This window comes from Pseudochaenichthys georgianus, chromosome 1 (genome assembly GCF_902827115.2).
Source record: "Pseudochaenichthys georgianus chromosome 1, fPseGeo1.2, whole genome shotgun sequence".
NCBI lineage: Eukaryota > Metazoa > Chordata > Actinopteri > Perciformes > Channichthyidae > Pseudochaenichthys > Pseudochaenichthys georgianus.
The window spans coordinates 39,975,048-39,991,516 of record NC_047503.1 but is presented as its reverse complement, the minus strand read 5'-3'; the positions used below and the strand labels follow the sequence as shown (position 1 = coordinate 39,991,516).

Genomic DNA, 16,469 nt, shown 5'->3' with positions numbered 1-16,469 from the left:
AGCACTCTCTGCAGGCCATCGTAATGGATTCTATTAGAGAAGTGCTTTTTGATTATTCTCTACAACCCCAGTGCCGCATGCATAAACAAATCTTGGCACAGTGAAATACTACCAAAAGCAACTACTATAAAACAACCTTTAAGTGTATATCCTGACCTCTACATCCACAGGTGCTCCTTTAAGTTATATTAGGGAGGGGAACGATTTATTAGCAGGAAGTGGTTCACAATTTAAGAGCACTCAAGATCATAAAAACTAAGGAGTCGGGGCATAATAAGTTATATAAATCACACCCTCCTCAAGGTTCTCCTGAGGAAGGAGAGCTTGCCAATAAGTGTTGATGTATTCTTCTAATGTACTAAATCCATATTTACCAAAGGCCGTTTATTCATACCACCCTGGGATAGAGCGCTTGGAATTGATTCTGTCTGGCACATCCAACCAATGGACCTAGATTATACTGGAATTGTCCTTTCTTAATGTTACCTCAAACATCTTTCTCACAAACCGTAGCTTAGAATAAATAATCTGCGTATTCAGTTGATTTTAAAATCATTACAATGTCATCGATAATTTTGAAATAGCTGCGTGAGTACAGCTATCTCCATACTCACAATGGCGTATGCAATGTATCTCATACAATATCTCAGGCACCACTGGCTGTTACTTTTCCAACTCAGTATTTTCATGAAGAAAAGGTGCGAACTGACTCACAGGGAGCAACAATAACAAGCCTGTAAAGTCTACAACTCAGTTCTGCCACTGTGTAGTCACAGAGACGTGACACTTGGTACACAGATGTATCTGCATACAAAGGACCTTTGCTTTTTAAACACTGCAGTATAAGTCCTCCTGATTACTCACAAAGCCCTCAACAACCAGCCCCCCCCCCCCCCCCCCCTACCTCACAGACCTGCTGCACACCCCTTCCCGCTGCCTCCGCTCATCAGAAGCCAACCTCCTATCCATCCCCACCCGCATCAATCACCGGACCTGGGGGGACAGAGCCTTCTCCGTCGCTGCCCCTCCCTCTGGAACTCACTCCCCCAACCCATCAGAGACTGCACTGACCTCACCACCTTCAAAGCACTCACCTCTTCAATCTGGCTTTTAATGTGTGATTGTTTTTGGATTATTTGACTTTAACTATATATGTATTTGTTGTTCCTTTATTTTATTTTATCTTCATTATATATGTAAAGCGTCTTTGAGCACCTGTAAAAGCGCTAACAAATTAAATCTATTATTATTATTATTATTATTATAATAATGTCAACCATCCATTTCTTGCTGGCATTTTGGGAAAGAAATCTCTTTCAACAGTGTTACGCAACGTGTTAATTACATAATATAGCAATCACTTTACTTATATTTGATTTAATAGCAGGCGCCATTTTATTAGGTGGTCAGTTTAATTCTATTGCCTTCGTTTTCCCCCCTCACTTTGGTGTTCCTGTTTTAACTGCTATTACATTAACACAAAAACCATTAATCATCACCAAGTTTCATTTAACACCCTTTCAAACTGTACATATTGTATAAGACCACTGGTGTGCATGAAACACTGCAGTGAATATACAAAGAATAGACACTGAACATGAATTGCGTGTGCCAGGTGTGATCCGTGTGGGGGGATGGGCACATAAGAGCGGGAAATGTGTCAAATTCTTCTGTGTGTGTGCAGGTGTGATTCACATGGGGGGATTGAGCACATAAGGGTGTGTGTGTGTGTGTGTGTGTGTGTGTGTGTGTGTGTGTGTGTGTGTGTGTGTGTGTGTGTGTGTGTGTGTGTGTGTGTGTGTGTGTGTGTGTGTGTGTGTGTGTGTGTGTGTGTGTGTGTGTGTTCTGATCCGGGTGGTTACTAATTCCTTTTCTTTATGGCGGTCATAAAGCCTTAATGCAATCGGATGATGAAAGTAGTAAATCGGTCAGATTTGACCCGAAGACAACAGGAGGGTTAAAATGATAGTGGACAACAAATTCAGATAATTAAGCTAGAAAATAAACTATAAATTAGACATAATATGATATATAAATGTTATGTCATGATTATCGGGCATTAACATAAGAGAAAACGTAATTATAGAGTTGGTTGAGAGCTAGTTTAAATTGGTTTATACACAGTGCTATGTCCTATAACAATGTATCATACATTTTGCATTTACCATCTCTGGAAAGTAACTTGTACTAACTAGCTGTATGGAAATGTAGTGGAGAAGTAGGATGTAACAGCAGAAGGATATAAATAAGTAGAGTACAAATATTACATGTAAATAGTTACTTTGCATCAATGGTTTAAAAGACTGAACCTGAAACATGAATTTGTATGTGTGTCAGTTGTCATGTTCCCTGTTCAGATCACCAATGACAACTGAGAAAACACTTTCTCGGAGATGTAGTTAAAAGCTCAGAAAAAGCAAGAGGCCTTGGATCTGGAGTTAAGATGCTTTAGTCAACATATTTATGATGTTTGCAGCTGGTACTCGCCTTACTGAACAAGGACGAGAAAAATTGCTGCGAGCAGATGTCTTATTAGCTTTATGTTGATGTTTTAAAATGTATTCATTTAGATACAGAACAGATAAATGAAAGATCTTCAAATCCGAGGTAATGTTGGACTGAGAAACAGAGCCCTTCAGAACTGGGATGAATGAGCAGCTGAAATAAAGGCCAAGAGAAAAAAAACCACGATACTACCATACTGTGCCCACTGACCTTCAGAGTCTTTTATTTATACTCTAAATGAAACGGACTCAAAATGCCCTCTGAAGTGCCACATCATGTTCACACCGTAGAAAGAAAAACGACTTACGTGTAAACATGGTCAGGAACCATGGAATGGCATAAAGCTGTGGGGAAGGGAAATAATACACACAAGCACATTAATGAGATAATGTAGCATTCATTTGTATAAAATATTCACGATGTCGGAACAAGTGCAGAGAGCTGAAAGTGAAATAAATGAACTGCTTTCTCACTGGAGAGCTTTCTGTAATAAATGCGGCACAGAGGCTGCACACCTCTCCGGTTTGAGAGAAACAGAAACAACGATAAAGACCAAACTGCAGCGTTTGCTTATTAGACAACGGGGAGAAAGCTAACAATGAATGTCATTACACAAGTCGTGTCATCCATCCTTCTTTCTCTCCAACTTCCACTTTCTCCATTACACACTTTCCCTGGAGGAAATGCATAACATTGGAATTAAAGACCGCACACACACACTGCACCATTAGCCACCTGCTACAACACCTGGCAACCGCTGGCAACCGTCACTCACGCTCTGTTACTCTGTTTACTAGGAAAGGGTCTGCGGCAGAGTGTGCAGGGATGCTGGAGCTGGAGTCAGTTAATTGATAGCTAATTGCGTAGGAGCCGGTGACTGTCGAGAAGACCCCCCCCTCTGCCCAGGAGTAATGACCAGGAGACACTGCACTGAGTCGCTGCCTCAATTTCAACAGCTCCGCAGCACTGCGAATCCAGCCAGATTGGATTAGTGTCGGTGCACATGGAAGACCCGAGAGAGCAGATGTGGCCAAATTGAGAATGGCTTGAATCAAACCTCTGGTCCACGTGCAATCTGACTCTCTGCCGATGGCTGCAGGCATTTCTGGATCCAACCCCGCATCATGTCCTAAGATTACATGGTTACTGCATGCGTGCACAAGACAACCTGTATTGAGCTAGCCATGCTTCGATATGGGAAATCAAATCCATTTCTCACTGCAGTGACATTTCGTTTTTTAGAGCAGATGGATGTTGGTGAAACATCAGATCTGAATGTTTTTATGAAAAGGAAAAAAAAGGAATTGATGGTCTGTAAAAAAGTCTAATTACTTGGATGGACATCAAGCATGAAAAGCTGCAACAACAAAGCCTGTCCCAATATCATCCTGTCCCATCAATGAAAGCAGGCGGATAAAAGCCCCCTTTGAAAGGCAAGTCAATGCTGGTAGTCGTGGACATGCAGTACGTGTCAGGTCAGCATCAAAAAGGTTGTTGTTCTTTGAAAGTCTGTAAAAACGGATGATATTGGAAGAACCCAATGGGACAATCTGTTCAAGGAAAGGCAATACAAGTTACATTTAGGCATTAAGCCAAAGTATCTTCTTGAATTGTGCGTTTCCTACACATTTTAAAGAATGACAGACAGTTGTTCGCCTCACTTGCTCCACTTTAAAAAAAGGAGCTGCAGTATTGTAAGGCAAGAGGAAGGAGGAAGAGGCTTTAAACCCTGACTCCTCCATGACAGAGACCCCACCTTTCATCAGATAATGTCCCAGTGGCCGGTCCACAGGTGACACACATTCATCAGTGCACTTACCAAACCCCAGCGAGGGGGGAGACTTTGACCTTGTCACTGTCTGAGCAGAGCTGTGAGGAAGGAAGCGAAGGGCAGGAAGAAGTGGCACCGAGTAAGAGAAATAATGTAAGCCTGGCAGAGGACAACCGTTAAGTGTGCCTTGCAGACATTAGTCGCTGTATAAATCATCACCAGCGGACTATAGGGAGAGCATGACCCCAGCCACACATTCTGGAAAGGATGATGGAAACAAAAAGTGTCAATGACAACGAAAGGATATACACGGTGATCTATGGATGGTCATTTTCTTTGGCCCTGGTGCAGAGAGGAAGAATCTTGAATACTTTCTGGACTTTCCATTAAAAGGTAAACCTGCAGTAGAAGACTTTACTGCTATCCTAGTGTGCCCTCCTCTGCAGTCTGCGGTCGTCAGTGTGTCAGGGCGCTTGCTCTCTTGGTAACTTACATCTGGGATGAAGCCAATCTCATTTAGATGGTTGCTTAGCTCAGGGTCGTGGAAGGCAATCATTTGGGAGAAGACGGTCAAGTACTCTGAAAAACAGATAAAAGGGCAAGAGGTCTATTCATTGTAAAGCTTGAGTGCTTAACACTTTATATTGAGAGTCTTCTCAACCAAGCACTTTGCAGTCAATACTAAGAACCAGATGGAGAGGAACTAAATGTAGTCAAGAATTTAACTTGACTTAACTTGAGAATTGTTCATGTTACTTTATACTTCTACTCCACGACATTCGTTTGACAACATAAGTGGCTGTTACTTTTGCAGGTTTATATTATTAATACAAACATTAAATCCAGATACCTGGCATTAAAACACAAATATGATTGAATCACTTATTATAAACCAGAGATATTTTATATATTATTAAGAGAATGGCCACTTTGGATAATGAGTACTTTAAGATTTGGTACGTAAATATATTTTGATTGCAGGGCTTTTAATTGTAACAGAGTACTTCTACACTGCTGAATTATTACTTTCACTTAACTATACGACCCGAGTACGTCTTCCACCACTGCTAAGAATGCAATATATATTACATAACATGCAAACATACACACACTAACCTCATAAACGATTGAATTTAGCATATTAATCATTAAGCAAAGACATCTCATAGTTTAGAAGTCATCACAAGAAGCTATTTGCTGCCTTATAACAAAGAGACTGGGGGGGGGAATTGAAATGATATGTTATATGTTTTTTCTTTTTCTGTTTTGAATAACCATAAGAGAGAAATCATCAGAAAGAGACAAAGCCAAAATGTTGCCGGTCGACGGCTAATCCACTGAAACCTTGGAAACTGACTTGTGCACATGCCCAGTGGAAACCCTGTAATGCTGGGCTCCCATTCTTCACACTGTAAATGAAAACAGGGGCTCGGTACAGATGGATAAACATTAGCCGGCTCTCCAGGGCATCATGCAGTGGATAGAAAGATAATAGTCACATTCCCCCACAGAGTTCAAGAGGTGTAGCTGTTGTCACATAAGAATTGCTTTTGACATTGCTCTGCAGGCCTTTGCAGTTTCATTTGTTTCCCTTTATCTAAATGATGTGGCTCGGCTGCAAACTCCATTAGGACGGACTGAAATTAGTTTTCACAGCTTCGAAACAACATGTAGCCAGAATTGAATCAACATCGAGCTCCGAGCCAGACGATGATAATTTGTTTTTGAACATAGCCGAGTACTCTGACCATATTAATACGTATTACTGTGCAAAACAAAGCAGGCCAGTATAACTGGTCGACACAACAGGTGTGTGTTCTACTATATCTCACCTTGAATGACGTGAGAGTTGTCCTTCAGGAAGAAGTTGTACAAGTACTTTGGGATGAAAGGCAGACATGCAGGCATATGCCAGCGCTGTGAAAAGAGAAGTATGAAAGGAAGTCAAAAACTAGAAAAAAGCACTTAGTAGTTATAACAATAGGCTATTTAAATTGAAACCCCTACCTTCGTTATTGAAATTCAAGTAGAGGAACGGTGCACAAAGTGAATCCAAACCTGAAATAAAGCAAGGAAAAGAAATACAAAATGTATAATACAATTGTTATGTATATGTTCACAAAACTGAGGGTAAAAAAAAAAAGAGTTTACAGGATGTGACATGAGCACCATCTAGTGTCTAGTCATGAATAGTACAATAAGGAATGATGTAAATGAAGGAGAGGGAGGAGAAATACTGAAGGAAAAACAAAAAAGGAGACAAAAAACATTCAGTGAGACAGTAAATCCTGACCCTGCCAGTAGACCAGGTCGGGGTGAGAGACCACCCAGGCTTTCAACACACGCCTGAACTTGATGTGACCCTGCGGAGACGACAGCAGCTCATCGTACTGGTGGCAGCGCGGGATATCCACCTCTATCTGTGGCATACAGTAGATAATAAATTCATTCCAAAAGTGTAAACAACGTTTTATATGTATGGTTACAAATAAATTACCTGTCTGTCAGTTGGGATCGGGGTATCCTTGTCAGTGCTCTCATATTTGGCTTGAATGTCACCCTGTTAAAATAAAAAAATGGTTTAAAAGATTATCCTCCAGAGAAAATAATGCTGAAACTGCATCTTGTCTCAACACAAGACTACAATTTATCTTATACCTCAATGCCCAGCAGTGCTGCCCACACCAGACCCCGAACAAGAGGGGGGATATCCACTCTGGCCTCTTTCCACACCAAGTTCTTCTTGTAAGGATACGCCTGAGGGCAAAGTATAAAAAAGAAACGTTTGGATGTTTTGAAGTGGGTTTGAGATACTTTTCATACTCAGTGTGTGAACCCCAGTTTGGAGAAATAGACCTGGAAGCATTGCAGTATACCGATGTGAACGGGGCAGCAGCAAAACACATTTTAGAATATGTTTTTGTAATAATCACTTTTTTTCCTTACCATCAAATAAATTGCCACTCCTTGACAAAAAAACAAAACGTTTTACTGTACCTCACAAAACAGGGGAGTTAATTGTATTTTCCTACCATGATGGTTTTTTAAGTCTGATATTGTGAAACTTTTGGAAGTCCAGACTAACCCTTTCACCAAAATCACACGATAGCAAAGTAGCCAATGGAGCCAGTGGTAGACCAGCAACCAAAGTTGTAGTCTGGTGGATCTGGTGAGACCATAGAAACATGTTAAGTACCCTGCCCATAATAAGGGCTGTCTGAAAGCAATGGAAAGCAGTGAACATATTCTAAATCGAGCAAACTGATGTTTTTTGAGAAGGCCTTTCTTTTAGCAACCCCCGTCCACAGGAGTACTGCTTATCCTTCTGTCTGTCTCTCCAAACTGGGGGCGTGCACACCGCAATTGACTTCTGGACACATGCAATAAATATGGATAAGTATCTGATTCAACCCAACTTCGAAACAATCCAAAATTCCCCGTTTAACAGAGTATACATGACCCAGCTTTAATTTGAAAGTAACCTGGTTAAATGATAATTGTTACAAATCCAGAACTGGAGTTGAAACACTCACCAGCCTCTGACATATCTAGGATTTCACTGTAATTGGGAAAGCATGCTAATGAATGTGTATGTATGTATGTATGTATGTATGTATATCCATATTTATATATATATATATATATATATATATATATATATATATATATATATGTATGTATGTATGTATGTATGTATGTATGTATGTATGTATGTGTGTGCGTGCGTGCGTGCGTGTGTGTGTGTGTGTGTGTGTGGGAATTAGAATGGAGCCCAGACCTTGAGCAGCCTGTCAAAGAGGATGATGCGGATGAGCTGGTACTCGGTGTCTCTCTCTCGGATGATAAGTGGGAGCTTGACGGTGGTCGACAGCTCATTGCTGCTGTTGGACTGGGGCAGACTTGACTGTCTGAAGTAGAGGAAATATGACATTACCCGAGCCAAAATAAATGATAGGGTGACATGAGAAGTTGTGACAGGGGAGGAGAGGGCGAAAGAGGCAATTTAAAAGATAAAAATGGCTTACTCGTCTTCCAGCAGAGGGTAATAGGCTTCTCCTGCTACATCCCTCAGTCTCTGGGAAAAGGGATAGAGAGGCTTAAGAAACATAAGATGGATCCACAATTACAGTTTAATTTAGTTCAAGGGGGCATTTTGAAAGCTCTCATAGCATAAATAAAACGCCCACTATAAACCAAGCATGCCACATTTGTGGATCAACCGCAGTCAAAACCGTAGGCATATTGGACAGATAAGAAATCACTTTTTTTAGAAAGAGTTGTCAGCTGGAGTGATAAACAAACATTAATTTAACTTGAAATATTGCCAAGGTTAATGAGTTGTATGTTATTAAAAGGTGTTTCTTGCCTTTGTAACAAATGATGGCAAAAAAGACCAAAGAAAGTATTTACATTTGATAACACATTTGAAAAAGTACCCTTAAACCCTAACCACACAGTATGAACAATACATACATTCACACAATATTGTACATGTCAGTTGAAAGGTTTGTTTTCTTACGTTTCCTAGTTGGCACAGAGACAGTGTTACTGTTGTGTCATCAAGCAAGAAACTCCGATCCCTTCTCTGTCCAAACGACTCCCCGTCTTCCAGGACAAAACTTTAAGAAGAGAGAAACAGAGACGGAGAGCGTGTGAATATCAACTAAAGCTAGCAGATGGATTCCTCACTGCATGTGTGTGTGCTTTATGTACTTTGCGAGAGTGCAGATTGGAGGTTTGGATTGTATGATCCCTTTGTTGGTCAGCTCCTTCTCCAGGTCCCCCCCCGCCAGACACCACAGATGGTACACCTCATTTATGGCGCGCTCCGACAGGTAGTCTTCATCATCGTCTAATAACAATCATGCACGCAGAACAGTAAACACATCCCCTTAAGCACAGATGGCACCAGAGCACACACAATCAAAACATCACCTTCATATCAAGTGTATAATCCTCTCCTGACATTAACACACATGTTCACTCGTATGTAACGGAATATTGTTTTAACAAAACATACATTTCAATTATGTGGTTTATTTTGTGAAATCTTGTTGAACTGAAATGTGTATAATAATAATAATAATATATCCCTATCCCAAAAACACTTCCCACATGATCACTTTTGGTATTTCATCCTGCCCATTTTTGCTGGGCTTTAAAAAAAAGTATGTGTTGTAGAATTGAAATGTTTAACAAATAAAGTAAGTGCAGTTTCTTGTAAAAGAACAAAGCTTATACAAACTAATAAGCCCTCAATATAATTGGTGGAGGTGAAATATTATAGGCGATATCAAATGACTCCTTAACTATGCAAGCCAATTCTCACGGGACACCACTTAAAACCTTTTACACTCATTCCTTCTATCTTTCTGCTACTTTAATTGAGTTGCTTGCTAGAATTCTTAATGTAACCTACCTTAACACAATCAATTCAGCTTTTAGAAATGTCTTTTTTTTAGGTTTTTGTCAGAAAGAATAGGGTTGACAGACTTTGTGTAAAGTGTGGAGGTGTAACTCTGCGATGTTGTGTGTATTTGGGGCAGACCTTTGCAAAGGTCGCTGATGTCCTCTGGAAGCTCCAGATGTGCACAGCGGAGGGAAGAAGAGAAGAGACTAACAGGCTTCTTGAAGGGCGTATAGAGGCAGGAGACGCCATTAAAAATAGGGTCTCCCAGCAGCTCTGCAGGGGTCGGCCTGAGGACACAGACATGGTCACGACAGCAAAATAGCCACAAACAGGGAGCGTGCATTAACGTTGTAATGTTGTATTAACTGAGGATTAATCGTACTTAACATGTAGTTAATATAAAGTCAAACTGTTCATCTCAGTGGCAGCTTTTGCATGCTGGACTCCTTTGCAGGAAGTCTTTACTAATCGCATCAAAAGTGTTTTGGAAACTAAATGGCCAATGTCCTACAACAATCATTATATTAAAGGCTGTAATTACCTTTTGGATGGAAGAAATGTCAAGCACTTCCTTAATAACTCAAGAACATGCTCAGGCAGCTCCTGTAAAAAAAAGCCTTAATTAACTACAGTACACAAAGAACATACAGGTCGCATTTAAACTAACAACAAATGTCTAAATGTCTGATTTAATTCATTTAAATGTAACATACTATATGAAATCTGTTTTTATAATAATCTCCGGTGATTGGTTAGTAACATAGACCATGCTTACATACAAATGACCCATTAGCTTTTACAGAATGCTTAGAAACACCTACAAATTCTATCCATCAAGTTTTCAAATGCTGTTTCAGATTCTTTGGCTTAAAGTAATGTTTTGGTATTAGTACCTTAACTAAGGTATTGTTTTACCCTGTATATACTGTAGAGATACTAAAACCTTTCAAAATTATCCCTAATGATGCCCATGTGGTTTTTAACTTCTGCCAAGGACATTATATGTTTTCTGTTTCAATTTGGTCTGTCTGTCTGTCTGTCTGTCTGTCTGCAGCATTACTGAAAAACGACAGGCTCAAGTTTAATGAACTTGGGAAAGGGTGTAGCATGGGCCAAGGAAGAACCCATTACATGTTGGAACTGACTCACAGGGTGGATGCACACATTATTTTCCACTTATAACATCGGCCTCTGAGTGCCCTTCTCCTTTTATACATAATACTGCCATGCAAGTACTGCAACCTCATTTCCTGATAATGGCTAATACCAATCTCCTTAAAAGTACCATTAAAAATGTCTTTACATGAGGATTATCTAATTGACTTATATATCGAGGCAGCCAAGGGTTTTGACTTTACCTTAATGGCATCCAGACAGCCGTGTTCCTCAGCAAGGACGGTGACAATGTCGTCCATGCAACCTGAGAAAGACAAACGTATCACAGCGTGAGCTTAATTAGGCTTGAGAGTATATTGCTAAGTAATTACAATAATAATGTCCTTTTTACTCACCCAGGGTCAGAATGAATTTCAACCTCTCACTGATCTCAATATTCTGCAGCAGTCGCCGACCCTGTAATGAAGTCACAGCATCAGAATTAATAGGGAAAACTATCCATAAAGTGTGAGTTCAGGCAAACCCAAAATGATATATTGTATTGATGTCTTTGTCTTGTGTGAAGAGGGTTATGAAGGTTTCTTACGGCACATAATTCAAACAGCAAAACCCCAAGAGACCAGACATCAGTCTTGGGTCCTGAAGGCAGAGGAGCTTCATCATGGGAGAAGTCGCTGGGGTGGAAAGAGCCTTGAGCGATCACCTCTGGAGCGAGGTATGATGGGTACCTGAGGTCATGTTCACAGAGCAGATGGGAACATCACTGTGACACCTCAAAATTTGCTCAGATACACAGTTTTCTGTCATATAAAAAACTGTGCAGTGGTGAAACATCACACCACAGATGTTCATCCATTATGGTGAGCTTTGCTTGATTCACTTCATACAACATCCTTTCCATATTATGTCCAATAGTACAAATTAATATAGGATGTTCTCCCGACTATGATAAAACAAATAAATAATATGATAATAATAATGAAGAAAAAAAAAAACACATTAATAATAATAATACGAAACATAATAAAAATAATTTAAAAAATTGTCAAAAAAAAATGGACTTCAATTCTAATAATTAATTCATTATTTTTGTCATTTTTCTCGACTAACACACAGAAAATGCATCAATATGGAAATAATTCTGAGTAATGGGTCGTCGCAGTACAAAATCGACCAGACAACATTCGTTACTTTAAATGTACGGGGATTTGAACCGGCGACCATCGGGTTCCTAAAGCCGTGTCCCTGTAGACTGAGCTACTGCCGCCCCATAGGCTGATGATATTGCACACCTTTCTATCATTATATGTTTTTGACACATTTATCACATCTTCCATCCAGATGTTTTACTGGAAGTCACGGGCATGTGCCATCATTCCTTTCCAACCTGCAAAAGGATATTACAAAGAGATATTTGACAGGGCAAAGGGGCTTTTGGATTAGGATAAAAGTCCAACAATCTGTTACAGTTTCAAAAGCAGGAAGCTCTTTTGATGCCCCATAAGCTGGTTTCTATGAAAAAAGCACGGTTGATTATGCATCAATGTTATGGTCAATGCCTTCTTCATGATTCAACTAACAGCAAACAGATACAAGTGATCCTTTGACCCTGAACAGACTGCTCACATAGCTCAGTCCCAGCAGTTGAGGAGGACCAGAGCACCATTGGACCTTTCCTTGTGATGAATGAGGAGACAAAGACGTACCCAATGGGAAAATCCACATCGGCTCCATGATCAGTCATGTGATAAAGGCCAAACTTTGCCAGCTTGACATTCCCCTACAAAGAAAAAACAATACTGTTAGAGCCATTTTCTGTGTTGACAATGAGTGTATTATTTTCTTATTCATTTAGATCTTAATATATTCTTTCCATTTATGTACTAGTACCGAATTAAATACTTGGAGAACAACTTTGATTTACTGCGAGCCACACCTGTGATATAAGGAAGGGGTGGGACTGAGCGTGAGGAGGAAATTGTCTCCAGCAATGAACGGGGAATCGGAACAGTCTTTGACCTCACGTTACACTTTGTTTATTTTGTTTGTTTAAATATATGGAAGCAAATAAATCGGCCAAGGAAGGCAAAGAAATCAGCGCCTACAGAGCTTGGATGGTTTTTAACGTGTGAGTCAAGAAGCGGATGCCTGTTGACATGGCACCGTTTTAGATATCCCACAAGAATGGGCCACGACAAATACATTTGAGTGACAGTGTTACTTGCAAGCAAGCACATATTGGAAAGACTTCAGTCAGTAAAAGCTAGACGTACATTAAAAAGCTCAATTTTACCTTGCAGTCCATGAGGACATTGTGTGCGCTGAGGGCTCTGTGCACCATGCCATGTTTGTTCATAAAGTCCAGACCTTCAAGGAGCTCATAGGCTACCTGCAGCACCTTCTCTGAGCTATTACAGACACAAAGACAGCAGTATGTCATGATAAAGATTTCATTTACATTTTTCTTATTTTAGACGTTTACGTATTAGACGTTTGAGTAAACATATTATGCAAGCCTATCATCAGCCATTAGATGGCACGGTGAACGCATTGTATTACCGTGCACCATCATATATAACATATTGTATTAGCAGTACAAGGTTTTAACAATAGCTGCTCACCAGTGATAACAAAGGTAGAAAACAACATTGGTTCATCAGATACAGTGTAGTATAATTACTTTTAAATAGTTCGTTTTGAAAAAGTTTTTTTAATGGCAATCCCACCTGGCTTTTTTCCCCTGTTTTTGGAAATCACTTAAACTGCTTTCAAAGTGTTCAGCAACAACAATCAGTCTTTCTGTAAGGCAAGAAGAAGAAATACAAATAAAAACTGAGTTAGCAATGATGTATTGATGTTCATTTATAATACGAGTATTTGTTTTAAACCTCTACAATAAAATGTGAAGTGAAAATGCATCAGATTTGTATCTAAATCCAACAAAATTAAGAAAAGCAGCTATTTTTTATTATAAGTAATAATAATAATAATACATTACATGTATAAGGCGCTTTTCCTGGTGCTCAAAGCGCTTACAAGCAAGTAAAACAAAATAACAATAATAGTAATCCTATTATACTGCATGAGGGCATTTCCACAGCAGAAACTATCCCAGGAATATGTCCTTCCTTTGTGATGTTGTGTTGAACTGCAAATAATGCAGTCCCTAAAACATGTTTTGTTCATTATCAATACAAAATATATTACTTAATCACAGCACACGTGATTTCCACACAGAATTCTAAGTATGTTTTAGATAAGCTCAATGACAGGACACAAGGGGCATAATATCACTCAAATAAAACAAATACAATTTAATAACCTTCAAGGACCGGCTCTGCAATTTAATTAGATCCCTGGCAAAGGACAAAACAGAAAGTCATACCGTGTTTCCCTCTGGAGATGTCCACATATTGGCAGAGTCTGGGATGACTGACGGTTTTGAGGATTTGGAAACGTCCCAGGATCTTGATGGAGTTTGGGGTGAGAGGGAGGCCATTGCTCCCACAGACATCATGAGGAAGAGCTGAGGCAAAGAAGGTGAAGGCTCCCAGCTGGGCGTCTTTCAGGGGCCTCATCTCGCCACTTGGTTTCAATGGGAAAGATCTGTTGAATTAATAAATGAATATTATGTGATGATAAGTGGCCACATTATAGTAGCATCTGTATAATGTATTTGAATTCAACACAACAGCTCTGCTATTTATTCTATGGTTATACAAAGTTTAAAAAAGCCTAATTTTGTTAAGAGAAATTTAAATTGGTCTTATCATTTTTGTATCATCATATCATTGCATTATTATCTTCAGCCGATTTATAATCTGTTTTTATTTATACATTAAAAAGTGCAGGTTATTAGGAGTGCAGTGCAGTTCAGTACCACAACAACACAACTAAATAGCTATGACTTCAATGCTTAAAAATGTATCTAAATAACACATTTATGACAGTGTAAAAAAAAGGCCTAATGTTATAGGCATTACAAAAGTAGAATTTATTGAAGAACAGTTTATTTGAGGATTGCATTCAATTGTACAGGTGAACGTAATAAAGTAGCCATTGAGTATAACTATGAATGAAGGGAACATTGTGATCATCAACACTACTATGGTGAATCATATATTCATTTAAACCTTGTACAGGTTTCTATTAACGCTTGCTAATGCAAAACCCTTATTGGAACAAGTAAGACATATGTGACAGATACAATATGTTTATATCAACTTCAGACACAATGTACACAGCGATGCTGCAGTTAACCCCACTGTGTAAATGTGACAGTTAGCTTAGTAAAATCATAACATCCCCCTTGGACCGAATAGTAAACAAACTATGCACTGTGGAAAACACCCCCGGAAAAAGTATAACGTTACTCACGTTTAATGCAAAATCTGCATTGCCATGTCAGCAGAATACACTTGGAAATATTGATAAAACGATTTGAAATGTTTTAAATGAATTCGTTTCCTGCCTCTGCAATGTGATGTGAACAGCTGACTGAACGTGATCAACGACGTCATATTTGTGCGACAAAATTCGACAAAGCAGTGCACCAAAAAAAACATATAACAACATATTTACTCAAATAAAACACATTTAATTCAACACCTTAACAAAGTAATTGTCCAATCCCTTTTTTTCGTATTTTTGGAAAAGTGATTTGATCATTGTAGTAATTACACACAGGCACTGCCCGTTGCCTCATTATATTCTGTGACAATATCCGATCTATAGAACAGGTGGATGGTAGTCACTCATATAAAAGCTACATCCGCATACCGTAGAGATCTACTCAAGGGGCCTGATTCAGTACGGGGCTAGCTGCCTGTCTGTTAGTTAGCTGATGTAACGTTAGCAGGACTAGCAACTGTCAAGCCCCCTCCTCCCCTGAAACGTGTTGAGGTAGCTGCTCAGAGTTAATGTAAGTTTCATACATCTCTGTGTTTCTATTTCATTGCATTTACTAACTGATCATAACCCGTCCATAACGTTTAACCTTACCAACCGTCGTGCTAGTTAGCTTATTGGGGCTAGCTACATGAGAGTTAGCATAAAGTCAGCATGTTTCAATTTCACGTTTACTAATGTTAAATACAAATTATTGTTCCATTCCCTACAAATCACATTGAATCCAAGTGCTTCAATTTGTAAAAAGATTGTTGTAGGAGCCATTTATGTGTATGGTTGGCATGTCAATTTGTTGTATTACTGTGATTTGCAAATGACTGCATGTCCTAATCTCTGTTATGTTCTAGATATAGGTCATGTTAACAGGAGCCAGTATTAATATAAGTTCTTATACAGATATTCAGTTGTACTATATGTGTACTATATATTGTTATGAATGAATTTACTGTCTGAGATCCAACATGTTGGCACCTTTCTAAATACAAACGTCTGTGCAATAACCATGCCTCTTATTGATTAACAAAAATAAGGTAGTAGAAAATATTGCAGAGGACAATGGTGATTATAATGACATGTTATACTATCAACAGATACATAACCAGATCATGAAGGCAGGTACCATGGACATAGTCTTGTTACTATTTCTCCTTTGTCATGTTTCCAGGTGTTTAACAGTTTATTATGCAGACAGAGACAGTAATTGCTGTTTTATTATTGTCAATAATAATGCTCAATTTATTGCTCAGTTGTTACTGTTCT

At 39.2% G+C, this 16,469-nt stretch overlaps 2 protein-coding genes across 3 annotated transcripts in view; one reads left to right on the top strand and one right to left on the bottom strand.

Annotated features, from left to right (window-relative positions):
* tbck (TBC1 domain containing kinase) overlaps positions 1 to 15,294 on the bottom strand; it is a 69,909-nt gene extending 54,615 nt beyond the window's left edge. Inside the window, 22 exon segments of the mRNA XM_034087179.2 lie at positions 2,813 to 2,849; positions 4,770 to 4,855; positions 6,109 to 6,166; positions 6,168 to 6,193; positions 6,284 to 6,334; positions 6,570 to 6,696; positions 6,774 to 6,836; positions 6,935 to 7,033; positions 8,055 to 8,184; positions 8,302 to 8,351; positions 8,796 to 8,895; positions 8,990 to 9,128; positions 9,825 to 9,973; positions 10,228 to 10,289; positions 11,045 to 11,106; positions 11,198 to 11,258; positions 11,389 to 11,530; positions 12,509 to 12,582; positions 13,096 to 13,210; positions 13,529 to 13,601; positions 14,188 to 14,408; positions 15,180 to 15,294. Of these exon segments, the coding sequence (XP_033943070.1) occupies positions 2,813 to 2,849; positions 4,770 to 4,855; positions 6,109 to 6,166; positions 6,168 to 6,193; positions 6,284 to 6,334; positions 6,570 to 6,696; positions 6,774 to 6,836; positions 6,935 to 7,033; positions 8,055 to 8,184; positions 8,302 to 8,351; positions 8,796 to 8,895; positions 8,990 to 9,128; positions 9,825 to 9,973; positions 10,228 to 10,289; positions 11,045 to 11,106; positions 11,198 to 11,258; positions 11,389 to 11,530; positions 12,509 to 12,582; positions 13,096 to 13,210; positions 13,529 to 13,601; positions 14,188 to 14,380 (1,897 nt within the window). The 5' untranslated portion in view covers positions 14,381 to 14,408; positions 15,180 to 15,294.
* Positions 1 to 16,469, top strand: part of aimp1a (aminoacyl tRNA synthetase complex interacting multifunctional protein 1a) — a 54,327-nt gene that overhangs the window by 17,623 nt on the left and 20,235 nt on the right. Inside the window, exon 1 of one of the 2 annotated variants that reach the window (XM_034087192.2) lies at positions 15,615 to 15,723. The exons of the other annotated variant lie outside the window; for it this stretch is intronic. Coding sequence (XP_033943083.1) covers positions 15,722 to 15,723 — 2 coding nt within the window. The 5' untranslated portion in view covers positions 15,615 to 15,721. Of the gene's footprint in view, positions 1 to 15,614; positions 15,724 to 16,469 lie in introns of those variants that run through there. 2 annotated transcript variants of the gene reach the window in all.